The sequence below is a fragment of the Artibeus jamaicensis genome, unplaced genomic scaffold (genome assembly GCF_021234435.1).
Source record: "Artibeus jamaicensis isolate MK-2021 breed Jamaican fruit bat unplaced genomic scaffold, CSHL_Jam_final contig_548, whole genome shotgun sequence".
Lineage (NCBI taxonomy): Eukaryota > Metazoa > Chordata > Mammalia > Chiroptera > Phyllostomidae > Artibeus > Artibeus jamaicensis.
The window spans coordinates 7,971,956-7,989,119 of NW_026521883.1; the positions used below are offsets into that span (position 1 = coordinate 7,971,956).

The 17,164-nt window shown below is 51.7% G+C and overlaps 1 protein-coding gene across 11 annotated transcripts in view; it reads left to right on the forward strand.

The window, feature by feature from the left end:
- MEGF11 (multiple EGF like domains 11) overlaps positions 1-17,164 on the forward strand; it is a 352,758-nt gene that overhangs the window by 118,986 nt on the left and 216,608 nt on the right. For all 11 annotated transcript variants that reach the window (XM_037155745.2, XM_037155751.2, XM_037155746.2 and 8 more), the window contains exons 2-4: positions 5,870-5,975; positions 10,228-10,329; positions 14,414-14,514. In XM_037155745.2, coding sequence (XP_037011640.2) covers positions 5,878-5,975; positions 10,228-10,329; positions 14,414-14,514 — 301 coding nt within the window. In that variant the 5' untranslated portion in view covers positions 5,870-5,877. The remainder of the gene's footprint in view (positions 1-5,869; positions 5,976-10,227; positions 10,330-14,413; positions 14,515-17,164) is intronic.

The window sequence follows — 17,164 nt, forward strand, 5'->3', positions numbered from 1 at the left end:
GCTTGGGATATCCAAGAGGTCAAGGAGGTGGTTGGCTTTCCTTCTCAACCAATTTTCATTAGCGGTGGCAGTGGTCAGCACTATTTTGTAGGCCCTGGGAGGTTTCTACTCACACAACACTGGGGGTCAATTGGTAGTGACTACTTGGAATGCTCTGCTGAGAAACTGGGGCCAAGTGGGAAAGTGTGCCATGATGGATTAGTAATGCCTGTCGTGGGCACTGGATGGGAGAGGGACACTTAGGCACCATGCACTTGTTGTTCCTGTCCTCTGCTGCTGAGAAGTTGTTACCAACTTTGAGAATTGTTCTTCTCCTATAGGCACTGCCTAGAGCCAACCACCCCCTCAACCTCTCAGACATTCCACGTCTCCAGATCAGCAACACTACTTGTGTCTCGCCTGACAAAGCAGTGTGACCCACTGTATGACCTGCTGTTGGGACAGGTCTTTGTTGGCTTCTGTCAGGCCAGACGCAAGCAATGTGGCAGACAGTGCTCTGAGTGCTGGTGACAGCAGTGAACACAAGAACCCAAAAGCCCTGACCCCGTGCAGTGTGCTCTAGTAGAGTGGCTCCAAGGGCAGGAAAATGATGCGCAGCTTGTCAGCCCAGCCAGAAAGGCCGAGGCCACGGCGAGATGGTGCCTATGGGAGAGGAACAACTTCCAAAGTTAGTAACAACTGTTCAGCAATGTAGGGCAGAGACGACAAGTGCATGGCCCCTGTGTACCCTGCTCCCATCCAGTGGCCATGACAAGCATTACTAATCCAGCATGGCGCACTCTCCCACTCAGCCCAGTATCTCAGCACAGCTTTCCCAGCAGTCAGTACCAGACCCCTGGTGTTGTATGAGGGGAAACCTCCCAGGCCCATGAAACAGTGCTGACCACTGCCACCAGTGCAAATTTGTTGAGAAGAAAGCACTCCCTGGAAGGGACTGGGGTGAACAGAGAGCAGGTTCCAGGTATGTGGACCAGGCTTCAGTGTCCAAGATTCCGGCACAGTCAGGAGGACTGGGCAGGTGGTGGAAGGGAAGCAGGTAGGGTGGGATTTTTGCACAGATGGACTGTGAGGTCATAACAATGGATCCCAGGGCAGAGACCATCTGCTTGTCTGTCTGCCCTCTGCCCCAGTTTTTTGCATCTTGGCTAATGTGGGCAGCTGGTGTCTGGCCAGGTGTGTTCTGCCACCAGAGAGATAGGCTGGACTCCACAGGTGCTGGTGATGGTGGGGCCCCAGCAAAGCCGTGGACCTCCAGCAGACGCCACTTCTCTAAGACCTGCTCAGCTTGCAGGGCTGCCCAGGCCAGAGCCAAGGCCCAGGCAGGGAGGAGCTATTCTTTGCTGTGGTGTCAGTGTTTCTTGACTACCCATTGGCAGATTCCCTTTCACACCCCCTGCCAGGCACAGAAGGCCCTCACGTGTTAGAATAAACAAGTGACTACAAACTCTATTAGAACTGTCCAACCCGCAGCTTGTGGGCCGCCTGTGGCCCAGCGTGGCTATGAGTGCAGCCCAGCACAAAATCGTAAATTTACTTAAAACATTATGAGATTTTTTTGTGATTACATGTTGCAATGTATTTAATGTGTGGCCCAAGACAACTCTTCCTCTTCCAGTGTGGCCCAGAGACGCCAAAATGTTGGACACCCTTACCTAAGGGAGGCAGATTGACAGGACCAGGCCTTCCTTCAGACTTGACCTTGACGAGGACCTCTGCTCCGAGAGTGGTCCCTAGAAAGGGTCGTATGGGAAATCGGGTGAAACGAAGCACCAGAGGTCTCTTTACTTCACCTTCTGACGTGCGCTACGTTACACTGGGCATTCGGGATGAGAACAGAGCATGCAGCTCTCCCTGCACTTATTCACCCCTGGAAACCGTTGCCAGGAGATTTCTGTCGACATCTCACAGGACAAATGTTCCACAAAACCCAGTTTTGGAAACACCTCCCGTAGATTCCCATGGTACCCAGTACTGGTCTGCAGGGCAAGCCCTCTGCTGCCCAGTCCCCCCCAAACCACCTGCCCATTCCTGCTCCACATGTTTGCTTGTGCTGTGCCTGCCCCAGAAATGCCCTCTGCCTTTGCATATTCTTTCTATCCTAAGTCCCATCCACTCCACGAAGTCCTCCAGAGGCCCACGGTGTGACTTAACCACTAGTTGCTGTAGTCCCCTCGCAGAGACCGCAGCTGGCACATGTTATTTCTTTGCGACCTGCACAGCACAGCCCTGGCCAGGCAGGTGGCACTTCAGGAGTCCTCAGCTGACCAGTTCAGGCCATGGCAGGTGTGCAGACTGGCTGTCCCTGTGGACAGGTGTGGCAATGCCTCCTGGCCACCTTCTCTCGCCTTCAACCCCGTGCCAGTTCATCAGATGTAAAGCGCACACTCCTCCGTGGACAAAGAAATGTTCCCCGCTCTGGAACTTTGTTCCCAACCTGTGCTTCTTAGTATGCAGGGAGCATGGCCAAGAGGGAAGGGAGCCCCTGATCTATTTACATGTTCACTTCCTCTGCGGTGCAACCAGGGGCATTTTCTTATTTAATTATTAATGTCCTCAATCAGATGGTGCCCAGTATGTTAACCTCTGTTGCTTCGAATGGAGTCGGCCACTGTGGCAGGACTGATTTTCCCTCAGTCACTGCGTAAGCGTATGTCTTTGGGACCCATCCTCCACGAGAGCCGGGGGAAGCCCCATCCCAGTTAATGGCCATGAGTTGCCTCCACGGGGGAAACAGCTTTCTTTCCTCTGCTCTTCATGCTGTCCCCATGACATGTCTGAGACGAGTAGAAGAACGCTTTTTCTAAAATCAGGTCCCGGAAGGAATTGACTAGTTCAGCTCAGGACCTGACCCCACCTTCAAGACGCTCACAGACACACTGGAAAGTGCAAGATAGGGAGTGATAAGGGCTGGCCTGGCTGTGAGCTATGGAGTGACTGGTGCCTGGGGAGGGAGGGGCAGGCCAAGCTGGACCTCCTGTGGATGTTATTTGGATACGTGGAGAGGAAGAAGAAGGGGATTGAGGACCCCCTCCAACGTTGTAAGCAAGGTTGGGGGTGAGGGGTGGGGTGGAGAAAGAGCAGGAAGGAAGGCCAGAAGATCGGCCTGACCAGGAAGGATGCTGGTGATAAGGCTGCAGACCAGGCCATGTTCAAAGGAAAAGTCCGAGGGCTGGGGGGTGTCTGGGAAGAGTCGCCTCCTACACTCTCAGCCTGGTGTCCTCCCCCACCACACACCCCCTCCCCCACCGCACCACCACAGAGGCAGACTGGGCCCCAGCTGGGGAACTTTGCAAATGCTCGGGATGGGACTCCTGGGGAGCCCCCTGCCCTGCAAGCCTCAACACACTTAGTCTGTTGGTCTAAATGCCACCAATGGTGTCCTTGTGTTCCCCTGTCCATCCCCATGTCCTGTGTGCTTGTCCAAACACCCGTCGTCCTCTCTGTGTTCTAGGTGTCTCATTGCCGGTGGGTGTCAGCTAAACTGTCTTGGGAGTCCAGGCCTGATTCTGAAAGAAAGAGGCTTTTATGAAGATTTATTATTAAAAGGCCTTCCCAGTTATAGCAATGATCCAGGTCACCTCCATCTCCCACCCCTCCCCTGTCACCAGAGGTCAAAAGGGGCAGGAGGAACAATGTCTTCTTGTCTGGGTGGCCTCATCCTTTGATGTTCTAAACTTCGTAAGTTAGAAGATGCAGTTAGGGGTCCTTTCAGGGGAACTCTGGAGATGCCAGGAGCGGCCAAAGTAATGAGATGGGGCATAGACAGAACCAAGACAAGGCATTCTCTGCGGTTGGCATTCAGACTCTTTGCCTGTAAGAGTGTGGTGTCCCTTTGTTTATATTTTTAAACTTGATTTATTTGACGCCTGATCAGCCCAAACCCCACCTGGAAGAATATGCTCTGCACCCTGGGGAGGCTTTTTCTCACCCCAGCAGCATTTCCTCTGGGGAGAATGGATTGAAATGACCTGTAGCCTGAGTGCCATGAAGACTCCAGGCTGTGGAGGGCGCTAGTGGACCCGAGGGCTGGCTGTGGGGCTGAGCGGGTAGGGCTGAGCGGCCGTGGCTTGCACGCTCCTGGATCCGCAAACGGAGCAGAAACACCAGGATCACTTTTCTCTTTCCTTCCCGGTTTTCAGAGTACACTTAGCCAGGTTATTTCCAGATTTCAAATAGAGAGGAAAACCTCATTATTCATTAATTTGGACCTCCCATGGCTTTACAGAATTGGTGACATTTGTTTATCTTTGAAGGAGTTGCTAAGAAAGAGTTCAACAAGGAAATTATTACTGGGGATGGGGAGGAGAGCGGTTAACCTTTCATGGAGGCAGGAGCTCCATTTAGCTTCCCTCTGGGTACATGGGGGAGCATGTGCAAAATGGATGGCGTTCTTCTCTGTCCCTGGGAAGGGTGAGCGCTTCCTCACCTGAATTCAGGGCCCATGAACTGCAAATCCTCAACCTCATTTCAAGCTGGGGAACCCTTAACAATGTCCAAATATTTTCAGTACCATCCCCACCCTAGGTTAAAGAAGTTGCTTTCTTTTTTTTAATTCTCACCCAAGGATATGTTTATTGATTTTAGAGGTGGGGGTGAGGAGAGAGAGAGAGAGAGAGAGAGACAGAGAAAGAGAAAAACATCCATTGGTTGCCTTCTGTACATGCCCTGACTGGGGATTGAACCTGCAACCTTTTGGGTGCATTGGATGAGGCTCCAACCAATTGAGCCACCTGGCCAAGGCTGGAAGTTGCTTTTTAGTATGGCTGATTATAAAGAAAAGCTGCTTTGGATTCAGTAAAGCTTTCACTCAAATCATGAAAGCGTCTATGTACACATGAAAAATAATGCCATCTTTCTTAGTCACGGTGTCCAATCAATCAGTCTGTAGCCAGTATATCCGCACATAGGAATTCCAGGTCCCCAGGTGGCTCTGGGGCCCGCTGTGCCCTTACTCAGTGGGAACCCTTGGGCAGTCCTCTAAGGCTGGAGGACCACAGAGTCCTCGTGGTGCTGGGACCGGAAGGAGCCTCAGGGGTCATTTCAGCTACTTCTCTATGGAGAGTCTCTTTTTTGGGAAATCCCCAGTGTAGGGGACCAAGGCTGACGGCACTCTTTTCGGGCACACTAAACACCTGTCACAGGCTGTCACTTCAGGGTGCTTCCTTGAAGCCCCCTGCCACGCTGCCCAAGCCCTTCATCCCATGGTGGGAATGACATGCGGTGACTTTCATCACCCTGGCTGTCAGTGACTTTATGTCCCACAGGAGTAAGAGAAGTGAGGTGCACTTCCTGGGTGGCTTGCGTGACCAGAGCTTCCTGGAAGGGTGTTCTCCGCTGGCTCCCCCAGGGCCCCACCACACACCTCTCCTCCCTTTCTTCGTGGTGGGAGGGGGTAGGGGGAGGAAGTGAATGGGATGGGCAGAGCACGGAACAGAGGGAGGGCGTCATCACTGAAGTCATTAAATCAAGGGCTCTTGGTCCCAGGATGCACTCAGAGGCCTAAGAGCACCCTGAAATCATAGCCACATATTGTATGTGGGGGCATTTTTCTGGGAAGGAAGTCTCTAACTTTCATTAGTTCTCAAAGTAGTCTGTGAGCCAAAAAACTTTCAGAAGACCTAGCTTAGAACGGTGACTTTTCCCTGAGTCAGGCTTCCTCCTCCCTGGTTACTCAGAACCCGTGAAGTGTTACCACGTTAGTCAAAGACCGAAAGTGCAAAAATATCAAATGCTCATTACACGGCAATGATGGGAGACTTCGTCTGTTCAGCCAGTCTGCTGAGCCGACTCAAGTGAGAAGTCTCAGCGCCAAACAGATGCCTGGGAAACCAGGCTGATTAATGACGCTGCCTCTTTGTTCTCCTCACAGGGCCCGGGATGGCACTCTCAGTGACAGGGCTCATTGTCTTCTCCCTCCTGCAAGCCGTCCTCTCTTTGAACCCTGAGGACCCCAACGTGTGCAGCCACTGGGAGAGGTAAGATACGGGTCTCAGATGGCCAGGGACTCCCTGAGGACCTCAGCTGGGCTTCCCACTATTGGTACAAAAGCAGAAGCAAGAGGTTCAGAAGTTGTGCACCAAGGGCCTGCAGTCCAGCTGGAGAGACAGCCCGGACTTGGAAAGACAGGACAAAGCAGTATAGACTCTGTGACTCAGCGTGGTGGGAGGTCAGGGTGCAGGGGCTGAGTGACAGGCAACTCGAATGATGCAGTCTGCTAGTTCACGATGGACTCATGCTCCTCCCTGTGTTCCCACTTCCCAGCCATTTTACAGAGAAGGAAGTAGGGGCCCCGAGGGGCTCAATGCCCATCCACAGCCAGTGGGGTGCAATGAGTTGTTCTGGTCCAGATGTGTTGCTCTCTGATGCTGTGATATCTTTTCTGGTCTCGCAGGACTGGAGACAATGCAGCATCTTGGACATGTGGGCGGTCAGCAGCCTGACCTATTGGGGGTGGCTGGAGGGCCCTGCTGCTTCGGATCTAGTGCTGGTCAGAGGACTGCCAGGAGAAGGGCAGCTGAGGGCAGCTAAGGGCAGCTGAGGGCAGAGGCCAACGTGCCAGCTGCGGCACTAGGTCCTGGGGGAACAGGCCGGGGCCCTGCAGACAGCCTGACTTTGAAGCACAAGGTTAAAGTATTGATTTGGGTGAGCAGAAAGACAGTGACCAGAGACCCAATCAGGAAAAACCGAATTAAACCTTGGAATTGATTGGCCATGCTGACCAGGCCAGCTCTGCCACTTAGATGTTAATAAATCAAATGAATAAAATTGAGATGAGGGCCCGATGGGGGAAGCAGATGGTGGAGGTGGACAGGTGAAGGGGAGGGGTGTCCGTGCTCCCTGCCCGTGAGGGTGTGTCCCGGTCCCACCACAGGGAAAGGTGCCTTGCCCGGGCCCTGGAGGGACAGTGCCTGCACCAGCATGGATTTCAGTGACTGGTGCTCTAGGAGGAGCCCCTGCAGAGTCGAGGCTGGAGCAGAAGGCATGTGCCCCTTTTGGGGGAAGTGGGAAGAATATGAGATCTATGATGAGTAGACCTTGGTTCATTCCAGTTTGGAGTTTTTTCAACTGTTAGTTCTGTGGTTTGGGGGATGTCTCCGAACCACTCTGAGCCTGAGTCCGCCTCCGTAAGTGGGGTGTGCAGGTAATGACCTCCGCCTCCCAGGCTTGTTGAAAAGTCAGGGAATCAGTTTCACCAAAGTGCTCAATCATTGACTTTTCTTGTTGCCAACTCGGGCTTTGGAGGAAGTGGTTATCACAGATTTCCAGGCACACCAGGCTCACTGGGAATGTGAACGAAACACTGAGTCTCCTGGGTCCTGGCCCAAGGGACTCTGATTCCACCGATCAGGGGTAGAGCCCAGGAACATGTATTTTTTGTAAGCTTTCCACACGATTGTGAGGTGATCCAGGGCCCTTGGCCTTTGAATTTAAACCTTTATTTCCCAGTGGGTGAGAGAGAGATCAGGTGGAATTCGATATTAGTCTCTGGTTTTTGGACTCTGGTCTCGTCCACCCTGTCTTGTCCGCCTGTCCCAGTTGAAATACAGGCGCTTCCCGCCCCTGTCTCTGCTGTAGCTCAGCCCTAAGCACGCCCCCTTCCCTCTGACCACTTCTGCCTTTCCTACTGCCTCCAGCCAGGTCCCTCTCCTCTAGGAAGCCCACCCTGACTTCCCTCTTCTCTGGGTCCCATTTGCACCAGGGGATCAGTTCAAATGTAAACAAAACTCTCTAAGTTTCTAGACCTGTCCAGCATGAATAAATTTGAAATGTGAAAATATTCTGAACCCAGCCTGCATGCACAGAGCTGGCACTTTGGGTGGATGGGCCGTCGGCTGAATATATAGCTTTGATGGGAGAACAAAGGGTGACCCTAACAGCTAAAATGAGGTCTGGGGATCCCCTGGGCTTCTTTGACCCCCAGGCAGGAGGCCTTGCCATGAGACCCCCGTGATACCAAGCACCAACTTTCTCTTGGCTTTTCCAACTGAGCCAGTTCTGCAGAGATGGGTCCAGTCCGTGTCACTCCAGAAATACCCCCTGGTCCCTGGAGATGGCTGAGGGAAAATTTCCCAGTGGGATTAGTGCTTCTGGTGGCTCCTTCTGAGTTACACCCCTCCACTGTACAAATCCAGTGGAAAGACCTCGCCTGGCTAGTAAAGCCCAGCTCTACAAGATTAATCTGGCCCCTCATTAGTGTGTCGGCCAATGAGCATGTTAAACCATCCAGCCATGAAACCAGGGGCACACACTTCACCCCAGACACTTGGAGTCGGTTCAGGGTCCCGGTGCCAGGCCTGCTTGGCTCAGGGTGTTCCTACAGCGCCAGCTCTGGCCCCATGACACCACCCTGCCCCTGCTGTTGGGACGGTGCCTTTTCTCTGAGCAGCCACTGTCCCCCTCAGTTCTGGGGGGTGCCTGAACCCTTGAGTGCGTGACAAAGGCAGGGAGTCCATTCTCCGTGTGGGTCTCGCTCTGCCTTCCCTTCCATGGTCCGGGAGGAAATGTTCCTCAGTGCCCAGCCCAGGAGGTAAATTGTTGCCAGTGTTATAATAGTGACGGCCAGTTTCTATTAGACATTTCCTGTGTACTTGCTAATCATTTCACACGTATTATCGTCCCACCACCCTGAGATATAGATACGGTTATCACCCTTCTGAACCCTCATAGTAACTACATGGAGCCTGTGGTAATATTTAGCAGATTTACAGGTGAGGAGATGGAGGCCTCCATGAGTCTCACATGTCTAAGGACATGCTGCTGACAAGTGACAGGGTTCAACCTTGACCCGGAGCCCATGCACTCCTATCCATTCATTCTCCAGCCTCTAAGTGAATTGTCGGAGCACAGGGTCATGGAATTTTGGAGTTAAAGGGGCCTTCGGGAAGCTAGGGTAGGCTTGGAGCTGCCTCGGTTTCTCTAAGCCTGGAGATAAAGCAGAGCTTTGGGCCGTGTCTGCATGGGCATGTGCCTCTGAGGCACATCTGGCCAGACGAGGCTCAGCAAGGGCCTTCCTACAGCCTCGGTACTTCGAAGAAACAGAGTGTTCCCCCCGCCCTGACTCCCTCCTGGGGGTGGCTGACCGCTCCTGGCCTCCTTCTGAATTCTAGACCTTTGCCATCTCTGGCATCCGAGGGCCTGCTGTGGACACAGTCAGGGAGCTGGCCTGCTCAGCCCTCTTGCAAGCAAACCAACAATTTCCTCAGGCAAAGCAGACGGGCTTTTATAGCCTGGACCTGGCCATCTGGCTGAGGTCAATGAGCCTTCTGGGGGGGAAAACACTGAATAGTATCAACATACATAAAAATTAAGTCCTGAAATCTCAGCCGACATCCTCTCCCAGCCCGCACAGGAAGTGTGAATGCTCACTTTATGTCCTGGCTGGGCTGCCTTTTCCTACAAATCCTGCCAGGGGTGGACAGGTACGAAGGCTTGTTTTCACGAAGGTGCATCCTGCTTCCCTGTGGCTTCCACTCACTGGTCCAGGGTTATAGCCAACAGGAAGATGAGCTACCGTCTTTGATTGGCAGGCCTGGGGCATGTCCTCGATGTGCCCCCAGCTACACAAGAGATGTAATACCAGAGCAGAGGTGACTGGTGACTTTGGGGGAGTCACTTGTCCTCTCTGATGCTCAGTTTTGTCTTCTGTGAAATGAGGATATAGCAATGTCACCTACCTTATAAGACTGTGTGAGGATTAAAAGGGCATCCAACACTGAAGGTAGAACACTTGCTACATGTTGGCAGTTATTGTTACCAGCTGTGTGACCTGGGCAAGTCTCCTCCCTCTGAGCCTTAGTTTCTTCATCTGTAAAAGGGGATCACTTACTTTACCGAGTTGCTACAAAGATTAACTTCCATCAGGTGCTTTGAAAACCATTAACAATATAAACAACTGTTTTAAACTTGTTGGCTCTGCTTTCCAAAATCACATAGAATACCCCGAAACCCTCCTTCATTCTCTCTGTTAATTGAACAAATGAACTAGAATTTCAGAAAATGAGCTGAGCAAAAGGGCAGTAAGGCATGCGTCCTAGATCCAACCAAGCACCAGCCAGGTTTGAATGCCAAGGGCAGGAGGAAGAGAGTGGGGTGGTGAAGAGAGCAGGTGTGGGAGCCCCTGGACATTGGGTCGTGGCCTGGCTTCCTTGGGGAGGGAGACCCCATCCTGAATATTGGCTCAGCCTCCCACATGCTGACTGTAACTCCCATCTCCTGTCTGGTTCTCAGCTATGCCGTGACTGTCCAAGAATCATATGCGCACCCCTTCGACCAGATCTACTACACACGATGCACAGACATCCTCAACTGGTTCAAGTGCACCAGGCACCGGTGAGTACTCACAGACTACGGGCAGGAAAGGGTTCTGGGCCCTCAGGGTTTGCCTTGCTGCTGGTTAGTAAAAGGCCCCTGTAGCAGCTGTGGTCGGTGCACCCTGTATCCCCTTGGCATTCACCCTTCACACTGACTCCCCAAGATGCTCTGATGTGGGCTTCTTTCTGGCCAAAAGTGCTTATGGGCAGGGCAGGCCAGAAGTGGCAGAGAATTGATGCCCTTGTGGTTATTCCTCCAGCAGAAACAGGTAGGGTTTGTGGGTGAATACCCCAGCTTTCTTGCCCTAAGAATACAGGACCCAACTCTGACTGTATTCCACACCATAACCCAGAGTAACCTACTCAACAGCATACCCTAAATTGGCTGCTTTTATTTCCCCATCTCACTTTCCCATCTCCCTCCTCGTACTTCCCAGGATTACCTCCTCAATAAATTACTTGTCCTTGAATCCTTGTCTCAGGTCTGCTTCTTGAGGAAAATCCAACCTAGGACACTCCCCCCAACCCCCCCAACCCCATCCCCCCTACTCAGAGCAGATGTAGCCTCATGCCAGGGCACCTGGCTTGGAGAACAGTGTGCAGGCTAGAAGTCAGGGCCCTCTCAGCATCTGAACGGCTGCACACGGGAATCCTGCTCCCTTGTGTCAGCCCCCTGCAAATGTGACATGCTCCTATGTCACTAGGGGAGAGAGGAGATGAAGGGAGAGAGAACATGTTTTGTTGGATGATCCTGGGCAAACCACTTTATTTTGCAGCTCGCGTGTACTCATCAAACATAGAATGATCCTTGCCTTTCCTACCCGCAGGGTCCAGTGAGGTCAGCAATGTGAAAATACTTTGAAAAATGCAGAGGAGAATGGAGAAAAGTGAGGTATTAGGCTCAGGAAATGTGGGATTATTACTTGAGGGTTTGAAGAACCAGCAGACAAAGAGTAAATGAGGGACTGAGCGAGAGGCCACCTCAAAGGCTCATCTCCTAGTTGCTGAGCATCTGTATTGGTTCCAGATTTCTTTTGCTTTCTCCTGTGGGTCTAATTCCTCTTTGGGATTTATGCAGGAACCATGGTGGGTAGCATGTGGACTGGGAACTTACTCTATACTGAAAAGCCTAAGTCCTGGTATTGTTTGGGGTTTTGCCAGTAACTTCCTTGAGACACTGAGCCTAGATGTAATAACCGCATCTCGGCTATTAAAATTTCTTGCCTGCTAATCCAACACCTGGATCATCTCAGGGTTGGTCTTCATTGGTTGTCTTTTCTCTTATGTGGGTAATATTTTCTAGTATCTTTATATGTCTAGTAATTTTGAATTGTATGCTAGGCATTGTAAACAACAGAGACAGTAAAGACTGAATTCTGTTTTGTTCTTCCAGAGAATATCAATTTGTTGTTGCTTGCTTGTTTGTTTTACCAGTCCATTACCTTGGCCAAACTCAATTTTCAAACTCCAAAAGTTCAATATTTTTAGCCTTATTTGGATTGCTTTGAAGTCCAATCTTGTGGAACCTGCTTTCCACAATATTACCCAGGGGCCAGAAGTTTGGGCATAGATTTTCCCAAGAATACAGGCTTCCTCTTTGTGGCTTTCTTCTTTCTGGGGTTTCCCTTTTCGTTTTTTAGTTGTTGGGTCCACCCTGGACTTCTCTTGTGGTTCTACAAAACAATAAGACTGCATGTCTTCTAGCTGAAGTTTAGCCATCTGGAGTATTTATTGTTGACTGGGGTCTGCCCTTGGAATAACCTTGCCCAGTGTCATTCCCTTCTAAGTGTCTACTCCCCTCCAGTGTCTACCTTTGCTCTCTCTCTTGTGCCTTCGGGTAGCTGTTTTTTTTTACATCTTCTCCAGATTGTATAACTGCTTGCAGGGGGGTTGGTCTGACAGGGGCCACTCAGCCATTAATACATCTTTTTCCTCTAGCCCTTGGCTGTGAAGTGAGGAGCTGGGACCAAATGCCCCCTTCCAACTCCCCCAGTTGTGCTTGGCTGCCTATGGCCCCGGTCAAAGGCAGAGGCAGAACTAGAAGTCTTGCTCTCTCCATGAGCCTGTCAGGCTCTGTGCCAGAGCCAAGTTTGCTCTGAGGCGTGGATCTGTTGGGTACATGGAGGCTGGGGCTGCCATCCATCACTGCTGGGGAAGGGTGAGTGAGTGGGTGCTTATTAAAATAGGCTGCATTCCTGGAACATGAATTATTTTGCTAAATTATTGAGTCGCCTTGCAGCCTTCCTGATGACCTGGAGTGTGCACGCTGACAGCTGCACCATCAGTCTGCCTCTGTGTGGAATGCCTTGTTTGAATGCAGCCTCATTCTCCCGACAGCAGCATGGCTCCTGGCTCCTTCCCTTTCCTGCTTCCCACCCCAGCACTGGGAACAAGCAAGAATGGGAAAGCCAGAAGCAATGGGGCATCTCTCTTCTGTGAGGCTTTAATGATGTCAAGACCACCACCCAATTGGAATGCTAGGGAAGAACCCTGTTTGGTGGGAGGAATGGACTGGATGACCTCTCTTTATCTGAGAGGCTAACACCACCCCCAAAATAGCCAGGAGCTGCCTCCCTGTGCCAGGAGAGTAGCTTCACTTTGAGGTCAGCTTACCTTTCATTATGGGCTTTTGACAAAGTGGAATGACCTTAGTTTACAACATTCCCAAATATCACAGATCTCCCCAGAGTGCCACACTGTCATTTGTCATAAAGAGAGGGCTTTACAGACTGGGAGCCTGTGTGGTAGGACTCCCTTCCCGAGTTGGCCTGGCCTGACCCTCCATGGAAAGCAGGCCTTCAGCACCTCCAGTGACCCACCCCTGCTGCTCTGCCCCCTGAGGAAGGGTCCACAGGGTGAGCTGCCTTGCCCCAGGTGCTGCGGGGGGAGGCAGAGAGCTCTGGTTTCAAGGCCCAAGGACTTGGAGTTGAGTCCTACTTATATGACATGACCTTAAGAAGTTACTTTTTTTTCTGGCCTTTGATGACCACTTCGGATCACCTCCATTTTGACCCCAGGTGTGTGGAAGGGACTTTGCCTTTAATATCCTGTTGTGACTCCCTCTTGCTGACTCGGCCCCCACACCATCCATTTCCCTTTCCCTGCTCTGTTATTATGGCCATCCCATCAACCCAGCAAGCCCCACTGTGGGACCTGGCACATAGGTTAACCCTAATAGCTTTGAAATAAGACTGACTCAGGTCTGAGTCCCGGTTCTGAAACTGTTTAGCCATGTGCCTTTGAGCAAGTCATCAACCTCTCTGAATCTTGGTTTTCTCAGCCATAGAACAAAATGGGAGAAAAGGTACATACAATGAAGTAAGAGTAAAAACTCTAAAAAAGAAATAAAAGAAAGGGGCATAATGAAGCTACCTGTCCCAAGAAGGGAATGGAATGAGATTTTCCCTGTCAATTGCTCTGGCACAGGGCGAAGTCTCCACACTCATATCAGCATGAGAACTGGAACCCAGGTCTCTGACTGCCGGTCCAGAACGTCCTCTGCTCTCTGGGCCTTAGCTTCCTCCTCTGCAGAGCCAGATTTTGTTCTGAGCCTCCCCAGGGATGGTGTGCGAGGCTCATCCCCAGGAAGTGTTCATTTTGGTGTGGGAGAGGTTAACCTGCCTCTGGGACTGAGTCAGACCCAGAGGGGCCTTCTGATGCGTGTGCTTCAGTTCTCCACGTGGGTGGACTGAATTCCAGGGGACTTAAACAGTCTGCTTGTTGGGGTGGTGGCAGTGGGCATAGAAACTTCCATCCAAGCCACCCCTTGGGCCCCTCCAGCCCCAGGTCTAAAAGTTTTAAGAAGTCCCCGGTTGTCCTCCACAGTGTCACTCCAGACAGTATCTTCTGCAACCCATCTAAGTATCACTCTGAAGAGATCGGGGAAAAGTCAGCAGGTGTAACAAATGCTGTGTCATTCTGTGTCACAACAGCCCAGATCCCCCCATCGATTGCTCTTTATTGTGTTCCTTCATATTCGAAGCCACCATGCATTTTAAAGTAATTATTGAATGGCATCCTCGGTATCGCTTAACACAAGTATCATTCTAACAGGAGTGATGGATTTTCAATACTTTCAAGTGTCTTTCTCCCTTGTGCCTTAGGATCAGCTATAAGACAGCGTATCGGCGTGGCCTCCGGACCATGTACCGGCGGAGGTCCCAGTGCTGCCCTGGCTACTACGAGAACGGAGACTTCTGCATACGTATGTAGGGGCTGCCTCTGTTCTGGCCTCACTGGGCATGGGAGGGCAGGGAAGGGGACCGAGGGGAAGAGAGGTAGAGAGGGGAAGAGAGCCGTCATCCAGGCCTTGGGCCACAGGTCTCAGCTGACTCGAGGACTCCAGAAGTCCCTGCCTGCTGCCAGCTTGGAGGGAAGAATGGGTCGAATGCAAATATGTTAGCACACATTTGTCTATCGGATCAGCCTCCTAGAGACTGAGGGGAACAAATCAGGTCTAGACTTTGAAGGGGTCAGGACAGAAGTGGATGCTCCTGGAGCAGGTTGGGACAGTGGGAAAAGCGCCGAGTGCTCGGCACAGACCTGAGGTGGTCGTGGGTGCTCAAGAAGGCTTTGCTGGGTGGGCAGGGAACTGAATGGGTAAATGAATGGAGAGATGAATGGATGATGGATGGGTGAGAGGAAGGAAGGCAGGCTGGACTACTGGATGGCAAGACCTAGAAGGAGAATGGCAAGAGTAAGACATCACCAGGGACCAGTTCCAGGAAGTGGGAGGGCTTCCAGAAAGGATTGGAACGCACCAAAGAAAAAGTGGGTTCACGAAAAACGCTCGTTACCTCTTTCCCTTTTTGTATGCAGTGGCTCAGAAAACTAAAGCCTTTGTGTCCCCGGAGAGACAGGGGTTGACATGCTGGCAGCTGCAGGTCCTCTGGGTGGGGGGTAGCGTGGTACAGTGGGAGACGCCCAGGAGTGAGAGCCTGAACATCAGGGTTTGCTCTCAGCTTCCCAGGCATGTGGTTTTGGGCCAGTCACCGAACCTCTCCAGGAGATTGGTTTAGAGCCCTGTTAGAGTCTACTGGGCTCTTTCCCCACTCACCTCTGACCGGTGGAAGGGACCGGTCTGGGGCTTCCCAGTGAACATCAGAAGATGCCCTCAAATGCAGGAGACTGTCAGAGAAGCAGGGAGGCCCCCGTTTAATTACTGAGAGGAATCTGCCCCCACAGCTTCTGCCTCTGCATTTGGAGGCAGATCTGAAGAGTGATTTTCCTTGTTAGTATTCTCCTTGCCATCTGGATGGGTAGAGCGAGGGAGCACCAGAGAGAATTTGGGCATAGTGGGCGTGTTGATGTTGGGAATGAAATGACAATTTTCCCCTACTGTTGTTACATCTCCCCTAATGCCAGAGAAATTCAATTCTAATTGCATTACAGGAATGAATGAAAAATGCTCCAGCAAATGGGGTCAATACTGATGGTTTTGCAGGAAAGATACAAAGATACTCAAAGCAAATTCAAAAAGCAGTGCAGAGGGCTGGGCTGGGCTAAGGCCTTGGTTACTACATGGGATGCAGTTACTATAGGGACCTACATGTGGAAGCGAGGTCAGGACCAAGGCTTTACTGCTGCCGCTCTGCTTGCCTGGAGTGGAGTGAGGGCCAGGCTGGCGGTGGGACTTGGGAGCCATAAAGCCCAAGCAGGATGGAGGCGAGCAGCCCTTTCGAGCTCAGGGCACATAGTGATGGGCCCAGGGAAGTTATAAAGGGAGCTGGGACATCAGCACGGGGCTGCAGGCATAGATGAGCACCTTCCCTTTTTAATTTCCATTCGTGGGTGTTGGTCAGGCTCTTGGAAAATGAGGAGCAGGGCAGAAGCACTAAGTGTCCTGGTTGCACAGGCTCGGTCTTGCTGATGGGGAAGGCAGCTCATGACCTGCCACCTCCTCTTTATGTAACCACCAGGCACTGCCTGCCGAGCTGGTGGCCACAGGCAGGTCTACCCTGGAAGCCAAGCTCAAAAAGCCACTTTGGGGACCGAAGGCTTTTCCTAGGAGGCAAAAGGAGGGTTTCCGCAGTGAGATGGGGCATGGTGGCACGCCAGGTGCTGCTAAGGCAAGAGTCACAGAGGCCTGGGGTGTGTCTCAGCTCTGCCACCGCCAGCTTCTTCCTCTTTATCCTCCTCATCATCTGCAGAGTCCACACACAGGAAAGGTGCCATTCTGATTTTCTGACATCCATCAGCGTGTCAGCTCCTCACAACAGTCCTGTGAGGTCGGGACCCTGTTTACAGCAGGGGAAACTCAGTTGTGGAGCAGTTAAGTAGCTTGACCGAGATAGTCACTTTTTAGCTGTGTGAGTTTGGTCGATATACTTAATTGCTCTGTGACTCAGCCAGAACTGGAATTCGGCCCCAGAGTCTGCCCAGAACCACTTGGAATAGGCAAGACATCACCTCTCTGAGCCTCAGTTTCCACCCAGGTGAGACCAGGATAGTGAGACCTAAATCAGGCACAGGGGAGGGGCTTAATAAATTTCGGCTCCTGTCTCCATGGCTTTGGTCTTAACATTTTTCTAGTCTTGACTCTTATTTTAATTCCTTAGAGACCCATGCACCCTGTCCCTGGGGAAATGCACACTGCATACATAAACCTACACATACACATGGTTCTTTGCACCCAATTTCAGGGGTTCGTGGATCCTCTGAAACCCTTACTGGGTCTCTGGACTAACAGTAGCTTCTGTGTAGCTTCTGCCATATGCTCATGTTTATCCATTCAACTTGCACTTGTTGCTTGCCAATATGCAAATATAGGGGATATTCATGCAGCTGAGGTGGTTGCTGCCTGGAGGAGCTTGCAGCCTAGTGGAAGGAGGTGGTCTGGTACAGAAATACCTGCA